Below are 23880 nucleotides of genomic sequence, written 5' to 3' on the forward strand. Positions count from 1 at the left end.
TTGTAATTGGAACAAATGTTATATTCTACAAATGAGTTCATGACATTTTATAATCTCAGCTGATGAAAGATACCACAAAAAGATCCTCTAGTGTAGTGTCTCAATAATTATACAAATTGCAAAAAGTGGTCACATACTAAGTATATACTGGTTGTAATCAAAAAGATTAAATCATATTTAATGATATTTTTGGTAAGGTTGTTAGATCGATCAAAAGTTTCTTCAATGTGGTGATCCGTACTCGTGGAAAAAGAATCACAGTGATACTATGATGTGAGTGCACAAGCAAGATTAAACCTACAATTGTCTGCCTTATATTAGCATAGGTGGTTACAATGGGACATTCACACTTAGGCCTTTTTGACCACGTGCCCACACACTCCTCACGTGTCCCCTTAGGGAGAAAAATGACGGATGCATTATTATTATTATTATTATTATTATATTATAACATGCTTTTTTCCAATTGAATGTAGGAGAATAGTAATAAATCCTAGTGATTCACAACAACTTTGGTAATATATTAGGACATCAATCATGTTTTGATAGAGGAAGCTACACTATTTGCATGTTTGAGTTCGAGCGCAATTGAATGATATGACCAAAGCTTTATCTTGCCCATGTTTTCATTTTCAAAAGGTGGTAGGTCAGGGAGGAGACATGGTAACGACTTTTTTAAAAAAAAATTGGCCGAGCTTAGATTTTATCCCACCATGCCATTGCATTTTTTGAGCATGAAAAGATGTGCACCACCTTGGGCAGATTCATGAGATAATGAGTTAAAGGTAGATGTGTTAGGTCAGCAAGACTAAAGGACTCGTCGGCAAGGTATAGAGATTTTTCCAAGCAATCGTCATAGATATCCAAAACCTTAACAAACTTGATTGAACTTTCTTCCACTACCGTTGTTGGCACCCCTCTCAAAGGATCTATGACCAACTGATTGAAAATGGGATGTCCTGGCGGTGCGTAATGCTACCCTTCCACCTCTATTTATTGCCGCCAATAAGAGCTCTCTTGGTTGCATTGCTCCCATACAAAGAAGCACTTTGTTTCTTGTATTTCTTTGCTTACATTGAATGCTATGGCTCTTGATTCTTCAAATCATCAAACGTCATAGAAAATGAAGCCACTTCGAAGCAAGAACCTGACGAATTTCCATACCTCAAGCCATATGGAGACCATAAGACTGACCAAAGGAGTGAGATCTTCATTTTAAAACACTAAAATAAGTTCAAAGGGCTACAAAGCGAGGAAGGGGGGTTTCTTGTGTTCACCCTTCGTGATATTAAATGGCACCATCTCAAAGGCAATGTCCTTCTCTAGTAGGGTAGCTAGCCCACACATTGTGCAGGTGGAGCACGGAATGCCATGCAACTTCACGCCATCATCGATCTATTGTGAATTGCCTTCTCAACTTTCGAGTGTGTGTGTGTGTGTGTGTGTGTGTGTGTGTGTGTGTGCGAGAGAGAGAGAGAGAGAGAGAGAGAGAGAGAGAGAGAGAGAGAGAGAGAGAGTCCTTTAGAGAATGGTGCTAAAAAAATATATTGCAAGGAAAAAAGTGCGAGTAGTATTGGGTAGGGTGCAATTTGGAGCCAAAAGGGAGTGGGTGGCAAGGAAGAGAGAAATCAACGACATTTTGGTTGCATGAGGATGGAGCTAGTAGGAGACCAAAAAAGGGTAGCATCTCGTGGTTTGGGAAAAAAGGCTATTACCATATACATGTGGTAGTGATGTGTGTGAACACACTAGGACGGCCGGGGCATTTTCTCCCTCTTTAAGAGGTTTTTTTCCTTGTGCATTGTATATACACCCATCACTGTAGGGCTATCTATCTTTCCATTGCACACTAAGTAACACACTCTTAGTTGTGTGCCTTGAGCTTCCTTCATCTTCTCTAAGTTGTGTGCATTTCTCTTCAACCCTAATTCCAACAATTGGTATCAGAGCAGGTTGCGTCCTTCCGAGCTTAGTCGCCAGAAGGCAGCTCCAGCACACACCTGCTCATTTTCTCCGATTTTTGTGAGCTTTCGTGAGCGTTCGCAAGTCAACAAAAAATTTGGGCTCATTTTGGCCTCTGTTTCCACTACAGGCAGGTGTGTACAGGCAATTTTGTCATTTTGTGTAGAATTTCTATCAGTGCCGTTTTCTACATAACAGGTCCCATACAGTCTACCGCGGGTTGTGCTATATAGCACGTGCTGATCTCACTCAGTTTCTCCTCATTTTGGGCAGTTTTCACATCAAGTGCAGGTATTTACTTGGTGAGCCAAAGGTCCTTTTCTGGATCTTTGAGCTCACAAGTAGCCACTTGGCATGATCATAGCCTTTGCCCACATGATCAAATCGTATGGCCACGCACTTCAAGTAAAAAGCTTCACGTAAATAAACCAAGTAAAATAAAGCCGCACAAAGCCTCTGCACGTAAACAAATTCCAACACTTCGCAGCCAAGTTCGCAGCAGCATCAACGCACAGGCACGTCTGCAGCAACCAAGCAGGTTCGCAATTCTGCAGCAGCATCATCGCAGCAGGCAGTTTGGACGTTTGCAGCCACGTTCGCAGCAGCATCAGCGCAGCAGACACGTCCACAGCAACCAGGCAGGTTCGCAATTCTACAGCAGCATCAGCGTAGCAGGCAGTTTCGCACCAATCAAGCAGATCCGTACCAACACTGCAACAGGTTCGAGCAATTCAAAAACCATCAGGCAGGTTCGCAAGCAATTATGCCTTTTTCATGGGGGGGAGAAAGAGAGAGAGAGAGAGAGAGAGAGAGAGAGAGAGAGAGAGAGAGAGAGAGAGAGAGAGAGAGAGAGAGAGAGAGAGAGAGAGAGAGAGAGAGAGAGAGAGAGAGAGAGAGAGAGAGAATCGTTAAAATCTGGGCTCTGGGCCTTTGTAAAAGTCGTTATTAGTAGTTAGGAGAGAGAGGGAGAGGGAGAGAGAGAGAGAGAGAGAGAGAGAGAGAGAGAGAGAGAGAGAGAGAGAGAGAGAGAGAGAGAGAGAGAGAGAGAGAGAGAGAGAGAGAGCAGTTTTGAGCAATTCAAAAACCATCAGGCAGGTTCGCAATTATGCCTTTTCCATGGGGGGGGGGAGAGAGAGAGAGAGAGAGAGAGAGAGAGAGAGAGAGAGAGAGAGAGAGAGAGAGAGAGAGAGAGAGGAGAGAGAGAGAGAGAGAGAGATATCGTTAAAATCTCGGCCTTTGTAAAAGTCGTTATTAGTAGTTAGGGGAGAGAGAGAGAGAGAGAGAGAGAGAGAGAGAGAGAGAGAGAGAGAGAGAGAGAGAGAGAGAGAGAGAGAGAGAGAGAGGAATATGCCACTCGATCATCGATCCATATCTTATATCTTCTGTTTCAATAGCACTAGAACAGACCTGTGCCATGAGAGAGAGAGAGAGAGAGAGAGAGAGAGAGAGAGAGAGAGAGAGAGAGAGAGAGAGAGAGAGAGAGAGAGAGAGAGAGAGAGAGAGAGAGAGAGAGAGAGAGAGAGAGAGAGAGAGAGAGAGAGAGAGAGATAGAGAGAGAGAGAGAGAGAGAGAGGGACAGAGAGGAGAGATAGGAATATGCCTACTGAACATCGATTCAAATCTGAAATCATTGCATCAAGTTGACATGCATCCAAAATTCTGCAAAAATCGTAAAACCAACATAGATGGAGTAAATTATGTCAAAACGAGCCTCACCTTTCACATACTTGACATATTGTCCATCATGGGAGGGCGTAGTTTCAAAAGGTAAGGTGGACGTAGGTGGGCCTGGCTTGTGGAAACAAAGGGCGATTCCAACATGCCGATGAGCCGAACGATGACACTGTCTTGTTTTTCCTTGCATGCCCTGTATTATGTTGATGCGTATTTTGTGTCCTGCAGAGAGAACATATACTAACGACACTGGACATTTGGATTGCGCAAGTGTATCTCTAGCTGGACTACACTGCAAGGTTCGTTATCTCCATCCAACTCCCCATGACTACGCGTTTGCTTGGCGCAACACATAAACGCTACGGGGCAGGGCACGACTTCTGTTTCTCATAACTTTTGGAGAGACCACAATGCCAACTCTCCACCATACTTTTGTATGGCACTTCTGCATGCCATGCACTGTCTACTTAGCATCTTCAATTGATGGCGCTTCACTGTAGGATGAAATGTTTAACTATTCACATTCTTTTTCTGTAGCTTGAGCCAAAGATCGGCGTGTAGCTTGGACAATCCGAAAACATCTGTACCACATTACAGGTCAGTGAAGTACTTCATTTCAAATTGAAATTCATTGATGCTTTATCGACTTGCTAGCTTTAGAATTTTGCAACTTTCTTCCTTCAGTTTGCTTTACTTGCATACTGCTTTCATAACTATACAATCGATGTCGACCAACATCTATATATATTAATTATACATATAACTATTTGAGTAGTAAACACATATAGTATATTGCAATCGTAAATCCACTCTTTGCATCTTTACTTTTCACCTAAATAGTTGATGCCATACTGTATTTGTCCTCATTTCCACAATACTAGGTATAAATATGAAGTTCTCAAGGCCTGCAAGGTTAAAGTCCAAGTGCCACGATGCCAGGAAACGAACCGCAGCCAAGTTGAAAGCAGCTCACCATCCATATGCTAGATCATGGTTTGAAATTACTCCATTATATAAAGATTGGATCATGCAATGTGACATCCTCGCTCACAATCTAGAACTGTGTCCTTCTTGCGCAATGACAAACCTCACGTACAACGACAAACGAGGCCGTGAGACAAATGACATAGACAGTCCTGCTGCACTCACTTCAGTATTGTTGTTGAGCGCTTTGGAACATGCAGAAGTCAAATACTCATGGATGACGTGTACTTCTTGTAAAACAACTAATTCCCATCAAAGATATATTGCCATTCATACATCTGACTACATAGAGCGTATAATGCACACACAACTGCTTAGCATTATAGATGTATCGATCAGTGTGACAAAAACTACACATGCAATAGCAAGAGAATCACTAGAGCGGAGGTCACTGCTAGATAACCCACTAATATCTTGGTCAAGTGCTGCTAGTCTACACTCAACAAGTCATGAGCTATCCACCTCAACCATTTCAGATGTTCTGGCTTTCAATATCAAGAACAATCCCATATTACAGAGATATAAGTGCATGGTGGAACGACCACACAATCCCATATTACAGAGATATAAGTGCATGGTGGAACAATCCCATATTATAGAGATATAAGTGCATGGTGGAACGACCACACAAAAGAATAGGGTTGTGCATACTGTCTGAAGAGGTTCTAGGAGAAATGATCCGTCGTCATTCAGAGGTACAACCCTTCGACTTGATGGAGCAAGCCCAGAATGAAAACAGCTTCGGGATTTTGGAAACATTGGCTGAGCCATCAAGAAGACACACATATACCACGTACGACACGCATGAGTTTGGTTCCATACAGCTCCGCAATGGAGATATGCTTCTCAATCTTGTTGCTTCCTTCATGTACAATGGCTTGCCAAGCCGGATATCAGATTTCAAAGACATCACAATAGAGTCAGCTCTTTTTCCGTTCTTCTTTCCTTATGGACATGGCCAGTACAATGGACAGATTCGATTCAGTGACTACATTCAAATGATAATCCACACCCTATTCTCTTTGTATACATTGTACAAGCCATATCTCCTGCTAATGTACCAGCTGAAACATGCAATTTTGATCGCGGTGACAAGACAACAACCACCATTTTGCAGAGAGATATCGACAAGTATAATTTTCTTATGACTTTGTTTTCCAGCATTTGTGCATCAATTAATATATAAATATATAACTGATGTCTCAAGAGTTCTTCCATGTTGAAATTTTGAAACTTTCATTAACTTGCACTCCACTCTTTGTAGCATTATGTTGTGCTCTACTTCTGTCTCGATTCTTATGAACACTTTCTCTGCGGTTTTGCTTAATTCTACTATTGATTTTTTCAATATGAACTCTAACCATGTCACCATTGCAGGCAAGATAGATAACGAAGAGGATAAAATGAGCAATTCAAAGGTATACTACTCTATAAAACATATCACATTATGTTCCTCCAATGCACACAAAATACTGATTGCTTCTGTATAACCTTGCAAAGACTTGTTGCCCTTTTCAAGCAAAACATTGTCTCAAAGAAAAGCCCCCAAATCGAACCACGTCAGTATCCAAGAGAGAGGCAAATGCACTTGCTTAACCTGGCAGGTTGTCGCCCGGACACTTACATCAAGGGTTTTGCAAACTATGCTCAATTGCGATTGTTAATAGACAGATCCGTAAAGCAGCTCGAACAAAACAAGAGCATGGGTATCAAAAGAGCAACAAGTTAGCTGTACACACATGCAATTTTATATTTTCCTTCTTCTCATTGCTTTGCTGTATACAATAAACAAGAAAAAAACATGCTTTTTTAAAACGAAAAAAATTTTGTTCGTCCCTTCTAATACTCTTTTTTTCCAGGTCTAATGAAAGAGATCATTTGCAGACTATCTATAGAAATTGACGTGCCCGAGGATCTCATGACAGTCGAGGACGGTAATCGTTTGCTTCAATTGAAGACACCAATAAAGCCCTACATTCTTGAGATGTTGCACTATGGCTACAATGTCGCGCTCGAGGACCTCTTAGATACAACGAACAATGACGCAAGTGAGATCTTTGCAAGCTTCAAGAGACAGTGCAATGACGAGCCACCATCAATTACAGAGCAAAAGCTGACATGGCAACACAACAAGGATGTTTACAAAGCACGCTTTGGAAGTGACTATCCATACGCTTTCATCAACATCGACAAACCATCCACAGGTGACACCACCATTAAAAAAATTCAAGAAATACCCCGCTCAATTATATAGTATAATATTCTCAAGTTCCAGCGTGGAATCTTGCAGTAATCCTATTTCTTTCTTTCCTGCTTTTGCTGTGCAGAACAGGACAACAAGACTCAAGTTCTGCTTCTCGAGCACGACAATCAACCGAGCAAAAAACAACGGACATTGAATACACCGTCTACTCCATCACATGCCGCCAAAACGGACAAAAGTACATAGGTGTCACAAACAATTTTGAAAGACGAAAGGCAGAGCACACTCGACAACCACCTTCAAAAATGCGATCCGACGTTGTTCGCTACCAGCCATTTGATGAAAACTTTATTTTTTACATACTTTCCGTCTCCAAGAATTTACATGTAGCATGTACACTAGAAAAAACATTCATCGGTACACATAATAGTACAAGTTCATTTGGATATAATATTCTTCGAGCTCATCCCCCTCACTGCAAGAAATACACGTTCTTGAAACAAAACAAAAAGATCTAAATTATATTTGTCACTGTCGTGAAAGTCTCAATGAAATCTGATTTCCTATCTGCTAACACAACATCCTTTTTAATTATTATCCAAACAAACCACTCGCAAAATTCCTATCAAGTAGTCTTGTTCATTCGTTAATAAAAAACTCATCTCTATCTTTGTTGTTTCACATTTAAATTAATTTCGGATCCTCTCATTTAAACCAAGAACAAAATACCAAACACCGATTTCTCTCTCCTTCCTCAATTACTGTTCCCATAACACATTCGCAAAATTCACAACAAATACATTGGTTTTTTCATCACAAAAAAACACGTAGCATTTGTCAAATTTCTATATGCTTTTCACACAGTGCTGCTTCTTCCTTCAGATGTTAGATGTCAATTTCCATATGTGCTACTGTATTCTATAGATGTTACATAGCGAGGCCCACCAAGCATGACTAGTTTCCATGTTTGACAAAAACATAGTCGTGTTCAAGATGTTTGCTACTGAGGACAGATTGGATGGGGACAATTACCCTATGTGGGCTTACATGATGCAACATGTTCTTGTGTCAAAGGGCGTCTGGAATATTGTGTAGGGCATTGATGTATGTCCTGGTTCTGAGGATGTAGGTGATGTTGAGGATGTGGTAGGTCTTGCTGCAAGGATTGCTGCTATTAGAGTTGTTTTGCCTATGGCAGAACAAGCTGGTTGGGATGTAAAGGATGCGCATGCTCATGCATTGATTGCATTGATTGTAAAGCGCACCATTACTCCTCACATTTGTTCAATGAAATCTACAAAACAGGCTTGGGATATTCTGGCTGGTCTTTATGCAAGCCACAACGAAGCAAAAATTGCTTGCTGCGTAAAGAGCTGGAATCGAAGATTATGCATAAGTAAGATGATATGGAGACTTTCCTTGCTGGTGTTAAGGATATCAATGAGAAATTTATTTCTGCAGGTGAAGTCATTTCAGACAGTTCCCTTGTGCAGACTGTTCTTGATGCCTTACCAGATTCTCACCAGACTTTGGCTAATACTTGGAGACTTATGACCCAAGGAAATCCTCAAGTTGTCAAGTTTGATGCATTATGCACATTGCTGGCAGGAGTCACTTTCCAAAAAAAAAAAAGGACTAGACAGCGTGCAGTTGAACAGGCTTTTATTGCTTCTCAAAGAAAGGGTGGTAACAGCAATGCAACCACTTCTTATGGTTCTGTTGCGAGTGGCAAAACTTCTATATTACCAATGCTTCTGCTTGCAGAAATCTAATATGTTTGCTTCTTTGCTGCTTCTTGAAGCACCTGTCAAACATGTTTGTGAAGGCTGTATTTTGGGTAAAATGCAGCGTTCTAAGTTTCCAAAGGATGGTTCAGTCACGGGCACATGCAAGTTGCAGCTTGTGCATAGTGATGTTTGTGGGCCCATGCAAACTCCGTCCTTGGACAATTACCTGTACTTCGTGACTTTCATTGATGACTACTCCAGGCATGCATGGGTATTTCCACTTAAATAAAAGTTCGAAGAATTTTTATGGGGGAGAGTACATATCTCATGAATTTAATGCATTTCTGGCTATCCGTGGGATAAAACACCAATGTACAGTGCCTTATACACCTCAACAAAATGGTGTTGCTGAAAGGAAAAAGAGGTCACTTACGAAAATGGCATGATGTATGGACAAAAGTCAAGCTTTGCCACATTCTTTTTGGCTTGAGGCCTAAAAGCTTTGCAGTCTATTACTCCATATGAAGCATGGCATGATAGAAAGCCTTCTATTGAGCACATGTGTGTTTTTGGCTGTTTGGCATATGCTTTGGTGCCACAAACACAACACAGAAAATTGGATGATAAGGTTGTCAAATATATTTTTGTTGGGTATAGTGCTGAAAGCTAAGGTTACAGGTTGTATCATCCGCAAACAAAGTGTATTTTGGTTTCATGGGACATAGTGTTTGTGGAAGATTCTGTTCAACCCTTGCTGTCATGTACTAGAGACAATAATGTAAGCTCACAGGACATTTATGACACTTTGTTGCCTCTTTTCAGTGTGGTGGAAGTTCAAATGTAAAATCCAATGAGGAAAATGTGCAGCCTATGGGGGTTTCCCAATATGTTACAGATCAGCCTATTACTGATGCAGATGTACATGATGTACTTGATGAGGAAAGGGCTGAAAATGAGCAGGCTAGAGGTATGCCAAATTGGCTGGTGCATACATTGCATGACAGTAAATTGGATCCACCTTTGTCTAGTCGTACTCATTCAGGATCTGGCCATGCATCTTATGCATCAGATTGTTATGCTTTGGCTGTGTGTAGCTTACATGATGTTGAGGAACCTCTGTCTTTTGATGAAGCACAGAATTCAAAAAATTGGATGGTTGCCATGCAATCAAAATATGATGCACTTATAGAAAATGACACATGGACTTTATGTGATTTGCCTCGTGGCAAAAAGGCCATTGGTACAAAGTGGGTTTACAAGTTGAAATGCAAGCCGGATGGTGAGATCGATCGCCATAAGGCTCGACTTGTTGCAAAGGGCTATGCACAGCAAAAAGGCATAGATTATGAAGAGACTTTTGCTCCCACTTGTCGTATGACTACTGTGCGTTTTCTATGTGCATTGGTAGCTCATTTTGGTTGGGATGTATATCAATCAAGCATTGTTATTGCTTTCTCTAATGGTGACATATTTGAGGAAGTTTATGTAACGTAGCCTCGCGATTTTGTCATGAAAGGACAAGAGGACCAAGTGTGCAGATGTAAGAAGACTTTGTATGGGTTGAAGCAATCTCCTCATGCTTGGTATGAGAAAGCTGACACTCATTTGGTCAAACGAGGCTTTCGTAACAGTCCAACAGAAAGCACATTGTATGTAAAGCATGAGGGTGATATACTTCTCATTGTGGTTCTTTATGTAGATGATTTGCTGATCAATAAACCAAATGAGAGACATATTACTAAATTTAAGGCTGATTTGAATGCTACTTTCAAGATGAAAAATTTGTGGCTGTTGCATCATTACTTGGGTATACAGTTTAAGGAGTGTGATGGTGGTATTGCCTTGTGTCAGAAAAGTTACATAGAGACATGCTATGTACGTTTGGACTTGAGGATTGCAAAATTATTTCCACTCCCATGGAAACATGTTTGAAATTGAATCTTCATGATGTTGGTGATCCTGCTAATGCCATTCTTTACCAAACTACTATTGGATGCCTCATTTATGTATGCAATAGGAGGCTGGATATTCAGTTTGTAGTCTCACAGGTCAGTAGATTTATGCATAGCCCAAGGTCTAAGCATTGGTAGGATGCTAAGAGGATTTTTTGTTACTGCTGATGTCACTCTTTACCAAACCGTTGTTTGAAGCCTCATTTATGTATGCAATAGGAGGCCGAATATTCAGTTTGCAGTCTCACAGGTCAGTAGATTTATGCATAGTCTAGGGTCTAAGCATTGGTACGCTGTTAAGAAGGTCTAAGCATTGGTAGGCTCTTAAGAGGGTTTTTTGTTACCTTAGTGGCACTTTACATCTTGGCTTGTTTTATCCCAAGTAGGGATCATTACCGCCAGACTTACATGCTTTTTTGGACTCAAATTGGGCTTGGTTGTTTTGACACGCGAGTGGCCACAAGTGGTTTTTTGTTTCATGCTTGGCAGTTCATGTATATCATGGTTGAGCAAGAAGCAACATACTGTGGCCACTTCGAGTTGTGAGGCTAAGTACAGGGTAGTCTTTACATCTACGGTTGAGTGTGTATGGCTCAGACACCTTATGGCTGATTTGTGTGTTGGACAAGAAATTGCCAACACTATCTACACTGACAGTCAAAGTGCATAGGCAATTGTGAGGAACCTAGTTTTTCATGCTCACACAAAGCACATTGAGGTGCATTACCACTATGTCAGGGAGAGGCCCTCAGTAGGAGAGATCAGCTTGGCTTTTGTGCCAACACAGGACAACCTTGCAGATCTTTTTGCAAAGGCATTGTCTTATGAGAAGTTCGAAGCTTTCCACAAAGCTTTGGGCTTAGTTCCCTTTGTAGATTGATCATGTCCTCAAAGCATGGCACTTCCCTTTACTCATGTGCAAGCTGTCGTTCACCGCATCACTCCAGGGGGGTTTTGTTACCATATACATGTGGTAGTGATGTGTGTGAACACACTAGGACCTCTGGGACATTTTTTCCAGATTTAGGAGGTTTTCTCCCCCCGTGCATTGTATATCCCCCCATCACTCTAGGGCTATCTATCTTTCCATTGCACACTAAGTAACACACTCTTAGTTGTGTGCCTTGATCTTCCTCCGTCTTCTCCAAGCTGTGTGCATTTCTTGCAACCCTAATTCCAACAAAGGCGAGGTGGAGGAGAACCAGCTAAGAATAACGGGGTTTCCATGCATGTTGTTGGTCCTAGGGTGGTAGTTGTATGGCACTTGGGGTTTGCGTAGTAGGGGGTTGGCTGCATGGAAAAGTGCATGTTAATGGGGTTGCAGAACTATGTCTTTGAACCTTGTATGCTGGAGTTGATAGGTAGCAGTTGTTTGATGCCTTTGGATAGCCGACAGAGACACGAGTGGATAAAAATGGTTGATTGTGTTAATGCAAGCAAACAGATGTCCACTGGGTGGGTGAGGGAGTTGAGTGGATTATGACCACTATATCTTGAGTTTGAGTGGTGGGATCCAAGTGAGTGATTTGAAGAGAGGTTGATGCATCACGTATGCAGAAACCACCATGCACTGGAGTGGCACCCCTACTTTAATTTGTTGCATGCGGTGAGATTGGTTGGACGGCAAAGGCTTCAAAGGACATGTAGATGGCATGCATGGAGTGGTTGTTGGCTTGGGTTGGGGGGGGGGGGGGCGCAACAGGGTGCCTCCTATACTAATTGACATAGTTGGCGAGGTCCATGAGCTTAAGAAGGCTATGTAGTCTATTGCATGGTCGATCAGAGTTGAATGGCGTGGAAATATAAAAAATAGAGTCTATTAACATACTATGATTTTTTTAAAGTTTTCTTTGAAAATTTTCCCACAAGGTCCATTGTGCTCGATTGATTATTCTAGAACTTTATACTAAGCGTGTTAATAAGCACCACAAAGCACATGAATTGAAGGAAGGTGATTATGTTATGCTTTGAATTGAAAATAGAAGAATTAAAAGTGTTGATACAAATGTTTTTGTAAAGCTTGCTCCTCCTTTTAATGGTCCATTTAAGATTTATCCAGTTATAACGATGTTTCATTTCATTTAAAATCACCTTCACATTGGCATTTTCACAATGTATTTCACATTAGTCTCTTATGAAGCTTTCGAGGACCACTACCTACATATCACATTTATGAGAATCCACCTACACTAGTAGATCAAGAAGAGAAACTCATCCCCTACCAAATAGTTGATCATGAGAGCACCACCACACACACTGGCACCGTTTACAGTCGTTATCTTTTCACTTTTAAAGGCCACCTAGAGAAGATGCTAAATGGATGGCCTAGAAATGTTTCTCAAACTTTCCACATCTTCTCCACATTTTTCATCACTCGCAGTCAAGTTGATTCTCTATTGAGAAAGTAAGTGACAATTGCTATCCCTGGTGGGAGACATGTTATCATGAGATTGGACACCCTCCTATTATATGTGAGATAGCTAGCATGTAATGGTTAATTATGATGATGTCTTTTATTTTTTACTAATAGTGAGATTGATGATGTGTAGATTGGAATTTTGGAAAGAGAAGGCATCAAATAATATATCTTCGCCATTTATATTTGCATAGTATTTTAATTGTTTTTGCCGATTAGCCAATATGAGTTCATTGTATATATCTAGTAAGAACTCACCCTATAAAGGGGCATGCTATAAGTGATAGCCACCACTCATGGACTAAATTGTGAAGAGGGGCCTCAAATACACTTGGCACCTTAAATAGGTTGCATAATAAAATTAAATAAACTCCAAAAGAGATGCTACAGAGTTTGGGGGCTACAATTTTAGGCCATTCTTGTGCAAGATTCTCGTTCTTATCATAAGCTGTGTATGTAGAAATCATGTCTAAATCTCCTTCTCTTACATATGTTCACTATCAAGTCTATTGTATGTGTATGTGTGTGTATGGTGTCCTTGGCTAATTGTATGTAGTTGGGTCTTGGAAGAGATGGTGAGAGGTTGATGGTTATGTGTGTGAATTAAGTTGAATAGTCGAAGCTTTCGTTCTCTTGGTCTTCCAGCAAGTTCTTTCATGTTATATTTATTCCTTACCTATACATGTAAACCAATTTATGAAAAAAAAAAGTCTTCCATTTTTTAAAAAATTTGAAAAAAAATCTTCCATTGTTGGGCCCTTGTGTAAAAAGTTCTTCTTAGAAACACATTACGGTGGGAATCTATATATCCCATGATCTCTCAAAACCGAAACACCAAGGTCACAAAAACCACCACGTCATCTATGTGTGAAGCTCTACCTGATTGAGCCCATGGCATCTTCCCTTGCAATCCATGAGTCTTCTCTTGAGTCTCAAAAAATGTACATTGTGCATGTTCCTAGCTTATTGCTGCCTACATTGAAGGTTGATCATTTCATCTACCAAGGAATGTCTTCTATTAAACATTCTAATATGCTATGAGAATATTACACTAAAAAAGGTGAGATTGTGTGAATTTAAATCAAAGAAGAGCTCATGAGTATACGAATTTGAATCCCATTTTTTCACGTGACATGGTTTTCACAAAACCATTGGCCATTACAAAACCAATACTCTTAAAACAATGTATTTTTGCTTGATAAAGGGACATCGATGCCATTGAAACAAACCCTTCATAAATAACTCAACCATAGGCAAATACAAAGCATTAAAAAGGGAATTGGCACTAGTAAAGAGGAGGGGATGTAAAGCATAGAATGTTTGGGCAAATGATTCATTAAGGGACATGAGATCTAAATAGTCCCATCAGTGATAGCACATTGCCTTTACATTCTAGCGCTGTTGGTGAATTTCTTTTATCTAGAGCTCTTCTTGTGGTGGGACTTATGAAATTTCCATTTTCAAGATTTTTTTTTGGGGGGGGGGGGGGGGGGGGGGGGGGGGCGGCGGCGGCGGGGGTGGCGGCGGCGGCGCAAATCCTTTGTTCCCTATAAGAAGCCCAAAAGCACATAATGTTGATGAAGCTCATGACATGCCCACACCATTGTGTCTATGCCAGCAAACACATCGAGCACAGTGTCTTCAGATTTTATAAATGTGCCATGCAACCAATGATCCAAACAAGCACAAAATTTGACATTTAGCACAACATAGTATAGACACCGTGACATATAATTAATGTACATTGCTTATTGCGTACGAGAAAATGATTGATATCTTTGTGTTGGTCCTTTGATAGAACGCCCATCCTTCATTTGCACCACTTCTAAATTTTCCATGACTTTATTTGTTGCCTCCAAAATGTGTGTGTTACCTAGGTTGTACCGCTCATCATTGATTACCACACATCTCCAACCTTTATGTCTTATCATTGAAGCATAGATCTGAATTTTTGAGGATGACTACTACAAGCACATCAATTTGTAAGAATTACAAGCATTAAAACACTAAGAAGGTGTAGCATTATAAAAACAATAAATTTGGATTGACGAGGGTTTACCATCTCTATCATCATCAAATCACCAAAACTCCCCACCTATATTCAAATATAGGCGACATTTGAGTTTCAATTTGCGATTTACATAATAGCCAACAACTTTAGGGAGATCCTCGTCATGCATAATAGCCACAAAGGTGCCATTGAGCCTTAAGAACTCATATGCAAGATCCACCGTTGGCTAGATGCAGTCAAACCTCATGTCGTTCCATGTTGGCACCATAGGGCTAATTAGTGATACAGATGCCCTTATAGAGAAGTGTGTCCATATTAATCAGGCCCTGCCCAAATACATTTAAAGATCAATTTCTCTGAATGTTGTAAAAAATACATCGTGGCATTTGTGTCCACATACAAAGAACCATAGAAAAACGTGAAAGTATTAATGCTATGAGTATTGAGAAACATAGACTAGCAAACATGAAGGAAAGGTGCTCAAAATCTCTCGCTCTGTGTGAAGTTGACCCTCCTCCTGCATGGACTCTGTGTACATCTCACTCTCAACTCATTTATGAGAAGATGCCACCTCAACATGTGATTGAGAGTCATAGTGAGACTGCACCTGGCTCTCCTCTCAATCCTCCTTCCTTGGTTTCCTTGGACCCCACTTACGTTCTCTGCTTCTTGGATTCCACCTATATTTTTCTCTTCATGGATGAATTTTTCTCTATAGCCATGGATGGCTGTAACCCTCCATCATAAGCTTTGCCCTTGCCCTTCTTTGTTAGAGCATCACTCCCTCCTCCCTCCACTACTTTCTCTTTTTCCCTCTACCTTGATCCTATTGATTAAAACAAAGAGTTAGTACTGTTTTAGGAACCATAGAATTTAACCATTATATAATCCAAGGAACACTACCTCTCTTTATGTTGATCAAATTTGGTGGATACTTTCTTTCATAATAGTCAAATCAGTGGCAAAGACTCCATCGATCTCTCCCATTAACTTTTTGATTTATTCAGTGGTGTATATGCTGGTCTCCTCTCGCTTACTATGAACACATGCATCACTAGGATGCTCATGGTACTATCTTGCCACCTTGAAACCATTGATCACCACTTGCAAGTCAAAAGTATCATTGTTTTTTAAAACACAATAACCACCCCTAATGAATCAACTATCCTTAGAAACCATAATATTTTGTATACATATATGGCAATCCTTGTGTTGTATACTCTATGAGGTTGTTCGTTTGCTATTTTTCTCGCTTTCAGCCACATGGTGAATGCATCTTGCAAAGTCATCAATGCCAGATTAAGCAAGAAAATTCCCCACTCACCTCCTTCACTTTTACTCACTCTCTCATGGACATTCACTCAAGTTAGATTGCTACTCTCAATGTCTATCTCAATCAATCACACCATATTGAAAACATGATACCGATAGACATGAGGTGAAACCCACTCTCTAAAAGTCTTATCCTTATGAGGGATTGCAGATTTTATGAGTGCCTCCTCCCCTTGCTGTTGAAAATCCTAGTTTTCCTATGTAGGTACACTACAAGAGGTTGTGTGCTCTTGTGACGCTGTTAGCGACGGAAATACATTGGGTTTTTATAACGCCCGGCGTCGCTAAAACTGTCGCTACGAGCGTCGGTATAGGCGTCGCTATATGCGTCGCTATCAGCGTCGCTATATAGCGACGCATATAGCGACGTTTACACAGAAGACTATAGCGACGCTCATAGCGATGCTACAGAGCCATAAATAGCGACGCTTATAGCGACGCCTGAGAGAATATTTTTTTGGTGGCAGGGCATTGAATGCCTTGACACCCATCAATCATATTGTACTTGATTCACTTTTTAAAAAAAGTGCAAAGGTAGATAATAGACCCAAAATAGTCACCCACAAGACGCATTGTTTGCAAAATTGACAATTGTACACATCATAGGCAAAATGAATTGATTGACAAATGTAATAATGACAATTGTACATCATAGGCATAAAGAATTGATTGGCAAAAGGAACTGCGGTGACAAATGTAATAATATGCATGGTTCAAAAAGACGTATAAAATCCGTCTCATGATACATAAGCTATGAGAAACCCTAAACTAATGCTATCTAGCTACGGCTAAACTGACGTCGTCTAGTCAGACGTCTCATCGCGTCCAAGCGGCGTATCTGTCGGATTCTGCAAAAAAAGACAATAAGACAGCTTTCAGTAAGTATAAACATATAACGACATTTATAAAACAATACAAAAAATAAAAAAGAGTAAACCCTAATACTAACCATGCCGCCGAGAGAACTGAGAATGTCCATCAGGGCGTTTAAGCCCTTCCTGCCTGCGTACTCGCGCTTGTACGGTGTGGGATCACGTCCTGTCATCGACCACTGTCAAAACATACAAAGATTTCATTATGTTAGAACTAAAAAACTCATAAACTGTCGCCACCACAGGATCTGCATCAGAGGAACTTCGTCGACTAGACTGTTCAAATTTTGCCATGATTCCACAATCTTGAGTAAAACGCTTTTTGTCGATTCGTTCCACCCTAAAATGTCGACCTTTACACCATGCTGCTGTGTATGACTTATACTACAACGAACAAAGATTATGAGTGGCCGTTCAAACGTTATTAAATAAAGTCACTTGCTAGTCGTACATTGCAAACTTACCTTGGTCGCACAACCCCGAGAGTACTCCCACTCTTCTTCAGTCACTTCGTCACCGCATTGTTGTGCGCTTTTCAATTGGTTGTGCAACCATCTTAAGCTCATGAAGGTTGGTAGGCTCTCCAAAACCGCTGGATAGTGCATCGGTGGTCGTCTTCCGCGTCTCCACTCGATTCGTGCCCTTTGTCGCTCTTGCTTTGCATCCTCATATTGTGAAATCCACTTTTGCATCACTGGATTGTGAAGCATGCAAAATCGGTTGATTTTAGCCTCTAGATTTTTCATCATCTTCTTCTCAACACCGAGATTGCACATGACAATCCCAGATATGCGCTCATCATCTATGGTTCGCCATAGCGTGTCCCGGGATTTATCAAATCCGTCTAGCCACTCTCCAATGTACACTAGGGACTGTGATACCAACCAACCTTCTGCCATGCTACCCTTTGGACGTGCCTTTTGACGCACATATCCCTTAAGCGTTTTCATGAAACGCTCTAAGAAGAACATCCATCTGGAATGAACTGTGCCAACTATTTCCACCTCATCAACTATGTGAACAAGAAGATGCACCTGCATGGTTAGCATTGTAGTAGGAAAATGTTTCTCAAACATGCACACAAGCTCCGCAGCATTTAGTTTGGCGAATGGTATGGAGTCTACATTGATCTCCTTTTGTGAGATCCATTGCACCAGCTTTGCAAGTTTGTAGATTGTGTTACGGATGTCGAGAGACAAACATCCCTCAATGGCAACCGGTAAAATAAACTGTAAAGTATGTGCAGCAATGATATTAAAGTCCACATTTTATGCAATGATATTAAGGACCACTATGAACGTACCTGACACATTTTATGCCAATCGTGTGACTTCAAACCGGTAAGCTTTCCTTCTTTAGTAAAACACGTTCGGAGCGAGTGCATTACGCCAGTGGGGGTCCGCAAAGATCGAATGGCCTCTTTTACTTTGCGTTCTTGGGCTCCTGTGAAAATCCATGGTGCTTTAGGGAGTTTTATCGATCCATCAGACGCTGTTTGCGGCCAATATTGCTCCATACGATCCACATTTCTAAGGTCAACTCTGGCTCCCAAAGTATCTTTCTTGCCGGTCAAATGGTCCCATAGTAGATTACCCACATTCTTGAATATGTGCATTGGATCGAGCAAGTGATTGATCATGAGTCGGGGCCAGTATGGTAACTCGTACCATAGAGATAGTCTCTTCATCCCTGGAGGCAATCCGTCATCGCACATCTCCTTCTGCTCTAACCATGCTTGTGCAGACATCCTTGGTGGCTCTCTTCCCAAAAAGCCGTCGCGTAACACATGATTCTCTAGAAGATACGCTTGATGACCTTCGTAGATTTGCTTCTTCAGTGAGGGTGCCCTACGTGCATTCAGTCTAGGTCCACATGTGACACATGCTCTATATCCGCTTGTTTGAAGCCCTACATGTATACACATGATAATAGATCAACTATGGGAAAAAACAATATTTACAGTGTCTGAGTGAGGAGTGTCAATAGATCACCTGAGCATTCTGTTAGCCCGGGATAGTCATGCATGGTCCACATTAGAATGCCTCTGATCAAAGCATTCCTTCGTCCTGTGTGTTGGCTCATATCCACCACCTCTATGCCAATCCACAATTGTTGTAGCTCTTCCAATACTGGACGAAGATACACATCCATATTCCCCACTTTATATCGCCCTGGCACAATCAAGCTTAGCCATAGGTGCCCCTTCTTCGTAGTCAACCACGGGGGAATGTTGTAGTTGACGATGACAACGGGCCATACACTGTAAGATGTTGATCTTTGACCAAATGGATTTACGCCATCCATAGCCAGGCCTAAGCGCAAATTTCGAGCTTCCCTGGCAAAATCCGACCATGTTCCATCTATATGTTTCCAGGCTGTGCAATCTGCAGGAATTCGTAGCACACCATCCGAAGATTTATTCTCCTCATGCCATGATGCTAGGGCGGCCATGGACTTACATTCGAAGAAATGCTTGATGCGATGAAGCAGAGGAAAATGTCGCAAAACATTTTGTGGAATTTTCGTCCCGTGGAGATCTACTCGATATCTTTCGGAATCACATTTCGGACACTTCTCCATGTCTGTGTATTCCCCTCTGAAAAGAATGCAGTCATTAGGACAAGCGTGGATAGAATTGTAATCCATCCCCAAGTTTCACAAAATCTTTCTTACTTCATCTCGGGAATCTGGCATCACATTGTCAGCTGGTGGTATGTGCTCTTTCAGCAATCTACACAACATAAAAATATGATACAGTCGTGTAAAAATCTATCAGATCATTGTACATTTAGAGTTATATTAAAGTAAACTAATTGTAATAGATCACCTGAAAAGCGTTGTGACGCTAGTGTCACTCCATCCAAACTTTGCCTGCATGTTGAGAAGAACCAGGAGTGCTTTCAATCTAGACATACGTGCTCCATTATACAATGGCGTATCGGCTTCACTTTTCATATCATCATAGATAAGCCTTTCTGAATCCATGATCGTCTCGATCATTTCATCAATCTCGGGCTCAAACATTGCCTCGTTGGGAATGTGCTCTGCATGATCATCCCCCGAGCTGTCAGAGGCTACATCTTGTGGCCTCACATATGCTGCTTGACCAAAGCGCCTGCGAACACGTCTATTGGGTTGCAAGATTGCTGCTTGTTGGCCAGCGTCAGAGTCCGACGAGTTATAATTGGCAATAACTCGATCTATAATAGATGGATCGAACTCGCCAAATTCGCGAACGTGCTGCAAAGAAACACATCTTGTCCGTCGCACAGCATGCTTGCATTGATTACAAGGACATAAGACCCTCGTTGAGAGATAGGTGTTTCGGTTGGACGGTCCCACATCCTCGTCGCTACTCATAATGAGGATAAAAAACTTATAACCTGGACAACAAATTTAATATTCTATTGGCATTCTTCGTCTTATCTCTCTCTCTCTCTCTCTCTCTCTCTCTCTCTCTCTCTCTCTCTCTCTCTCTTTACCTCACATTCTCTAGTCATGTCCAATCCCTGCACACCTCGGTCTAGAGGTGCACGGAGATCAGAACCACCGGGTTATAATCTCGTCTTTATTGGTCAATACCTATATTTGTGGGTACAAGAAATCTACACACCCACGTCTACATGATACTGCATGTAGTGGACAAAACCCCTTTGCCTCTTCTCTAGCTGTAGCACTTCACTTCATCTTAACATCTTTTCACAGTAGATCTTTTCACTGTTCGTCTAACTCTAAACCCTAAACCGTAAGTAATTCTTGCGTGGACTCGATATAACGTAAATAAGCGTAAATCTAAATAAACGTAAATCTAACTAAAAATAAAGCTAAATCTAATTTAACGTAAGTCTAATGACTAGAGGTTGTCTAGATGGTCATTGTGTCGGGGATGTAGTGACTCTTGCCGCCCTGAAGATCCACCTTCTTCCCTATCTTCTGAAGACATTTCACCAGTACTTTTGGATCGACGGAGCCCACCATGAGTGAAGGCAGCAATACCCTATATTCCATTGAGGGTTTTCTTCACCCGCTTCATGCAGGCATCGCAGTCTATGGAGACCTAAATCTAATCTAATATAACGTAAATCTAAATCTAGATTAAATAAACGTAAATCTAATTTAATGTAAGTCTACATATAACTTAATCTTTAACGTCTTTTAAGATAGTTTCCTACGACGTTATAACTCTCTTCTTCTTGTGTGTGTGCGCGTGTGTGGATGTGTGTGCCAATAAAAAGAGATAAATGGTATAACCTTTCTATCACCCATGCCAAGTATGATAGATTGATTATGCCATTTCCCTCTTGAATAATAGGTCTTGAGTTCAACTCCTCGTCGGCTAGATCTTTAGGTCTTTTAATTTTAATTAGTTTCCTACGACGTTAAATTAGTTTCTCTCTCAATGTGTGTGCGTTTTTTTGGATCGTATGCATGTTTTCTCTCTCTTTTCCTCTCTCAATGTGTGCGTTTTTTGTTTATGCATGTTCTCTCTCTCTTTTCCTCTCTCAATGCGTGCGTTTTTTGTTTATGCATACTCTCTCTCTCTTTTTCTCTCTCAATGTGTGTGTGAGTTCTTTGTTTATGTATGTGTGTGTGCATTTTTGTTTTTGTTTGTACTCTCTCTCTCTCTCTCTCTCTCTCAAAAACACTATGTGTGTGTGTGTATGTGTGTGTGTGAGAGAGAGAGAGAGAGGGAGAGAGAAAGAGGGGAAGGGAACATGAGAATGAGGAGAGGGAAGGAGCATACCTCGCTCTCCTTCCTCTCCTCGTGTGTGTGTGTGCGTTTGTGTGGAGAAGAAAAAGAGAGAGAGAGAGAGAGAGAGAGAGAGAGAGAGAGTGAGGGAGAGCGTTACCTGTTCCTTGCTTGAGGGCGCCGAAAAACTCAGATCTGAGATTTGAGTTTTTGGGCGCGTTCGGTTATTTTTTTACCCCAACCGACGTCGCTATTAGCGTCGCTATGAGCGTCGCAAATTTACAAAGAAATTTACGACGCTCATAACGACGCCGGAAATTTTTTTTGGGAGCGTCGCTGTGTGAACGTCGCTAATATGAAGAGCCTCTTGTAGTGGTAAAAATTCTAAGTTAAATTAATAGTATAAAAACTCTTTATCTAGCATACGACTAATAAAGATTGGAACTTACTTTTTTGACAAGAGAGGAATCCTTGCAATTTTTGTTTTTTTAAATTGTGAAATTGTTGTCTTTGTCGTTACATTTGTTGTAACATATACGTAAGTTGAATCACACCATGTCAGTGCCAGGGTTGGAAATGGCCACATAGTCGTATGCCTTCCTTGTGAATGTGTTTTCCACCTCACCAAGATACAAATAGAAGGATATACTTTTAATTTACATATGGGTATAAGTGGAAACCTTACATCCTTGTTTATGCAAGAACCTTCTAACCAATTGAAAAAGAAGTCAAACACAATGATTGAGCCAACCTCTTCTCATGAATATTCTTCCCTTTCTTGTGTTGATAATTCTAATTGATCCAACGTAACCACCAAGATGGAAGGCCCAATATAGGCACTTGACTATCTTGCAAAGTTCATATCACATCGGGTTCAACAAGATCAATCTTTGTTTTACGAGTGAGCACCATTTGCACTTCTAGCAAAAGACTTCTACTTTAATTTGTGTGTGTGTGTGTGTGTGAGAGAGAGAGAGAGAGAGAGAGAGAGAGAGAGAGAGAGAGAAATTTTTAACGTCTATGTGAGGCCAAAGTCGGTCTATGAGACAAATCAAGTATATATGTGTGTATGTACTCTGTCTGTCGTAAAAGAAAAAATAGTTCAAACTGGAGAGAGAAGGACGTCTGATGGATGATTAAATCTATGGGGATGGGTGGAGCTCTAGTACTAGGGATATGTGCATGTCTATATGGTGAGGGTAGTACAACCATGCAAATGCATCAATCTAGCTAGCTCCATCCTATGCTAATGGGGGTGTGTGACATGTGGGGGGCTTGGGAGCAAGGGCTACCATGATGAATGCCTTTGGGCGAGCCATCATCTAGGCTTGTCTCTCCTCAGTAGCTCGATGTGCTCCAATTCAGATCTCCTTGATCTGTTTGCGCGGTGGAGTTGTGGGGCCTGGCTTGGGGGACCCTGCGGGCTCCCAGCTACTAAAGGGTCACTCCCCTTGGTGGATCTAGGAGTGGAAGGGTTGTAGCTCTCTGATAAAAAATTGTAAGTAGTGACTGTCCCCCCCCCCCCCCCCCCCCCCCCACCCCCAGGGTCTCTGTAAGTGGTTGTAGAAGGGTGTACATGTGTCTCTGTATCTCTAGCAAGTAGCACCCTAGCTGCCTTTGATCTTGAGAGTGCATGATATCTTGGAGGGTAGGTTGCTCTTTGAATAGGGGCTCATATTGGCCTATGATATCTGCATAAGTTCTGTATTCACAAACAAAATGCTCCCCACTCTCCACTTCCTCTCTGCATACTCTACACACTCTCTCCTCCATGGGAATGTCATGAGCTCGCACCACCTCAATCTCTAGTTTGTGTGATAACACTCTAAGCTGACCAATCACCACCCATGAGTTGTGTGGCATGTAGGTATCCATATAGCGTGATCATTGTATTAACCCATCCTCTAGTTGGTAAGAAAATGGTCTCTATAGTGTGACATCTTTCGTCAGAGGGGAGATGTGATCCAAGTCTATCTGATATAGAGCTAACAGAGGTCCTGTCGGATTACTATGTTTCTCTCACTCCGTGAGAGATGAAGCTGGGGGGATTCAGGTTC

General features: G+C 41.3%; 1 protein-coding gene and 1 pseudogene across 1 annotated transcript; one reads left to right on the top strand and one right to left on the bottom strand.

The window, feature by feature from the left end:
• Window positions 1-647: 647 nt before the first annotated feature.
• LOC147455866 (glutathione S-transferase-like) lies at window positions 648-2704 on the bottom strand (annotated as a pseudogene).
• A 3214-nt stretch (window positions 2705-5918) lies between these two features.
• Window positions 5919-7341, top strand: LOC147455867 (uncharacterized). The gene is made up of 5 exons (XM_086513768.1): window positions 5919-6036; window positions 6117-6183; window positions 6337-6344; window positions 6480-6824; window positions 6953-7341. Exons 1-5 carry the CDS (start codon window positions 5919-5921, stop codon window positions 7339-7341), a joined length of 927 nt encoding a protein of 308 aa, XP_086369894.1.
• The last annotated feature ends 16539 nt before the right edge of the window (window positions 7342-23880 follow it).

Source organism: Adiantum capillus-veneris, chromosome 6, assembly GCF_014529385.1.
Source record: "Adiantum capillus-veneris isolate H3 chromosome 6, ASM1452938v2, whole genome shotgun sequence".
NCBI lineage: Eukaryota > Viridiplantae > Streptophyta > Polypodiopsida > Polypodiales > Pteridaceae > Adiantum > Adiantum capillus-veneris.

Bases quoted from the DNA above. Each gene is read 5' to 3' on its own strand.
- LOC147455867 (XM_086513768.1), top strand. From the start codon at position 5,919: ATGAACACTTTCTCTGCGGTTTTGCTTAATTCTACTATTGATTTTTTC. The intron at 6,037-6,116 runs AGGTATACTACT...GTATAACCTTGC, and splicing joins GGATAAAATGAGCAATTCAA to AAAGACTTGTTGCCCTTTTC. The intron at 6,825-6,952 runs GTGACACCACCA...TGTGCAGAACAG, and splicing joins CATCGACAAACCATCCACAG to GACAACAAGACTCAAGTTCT.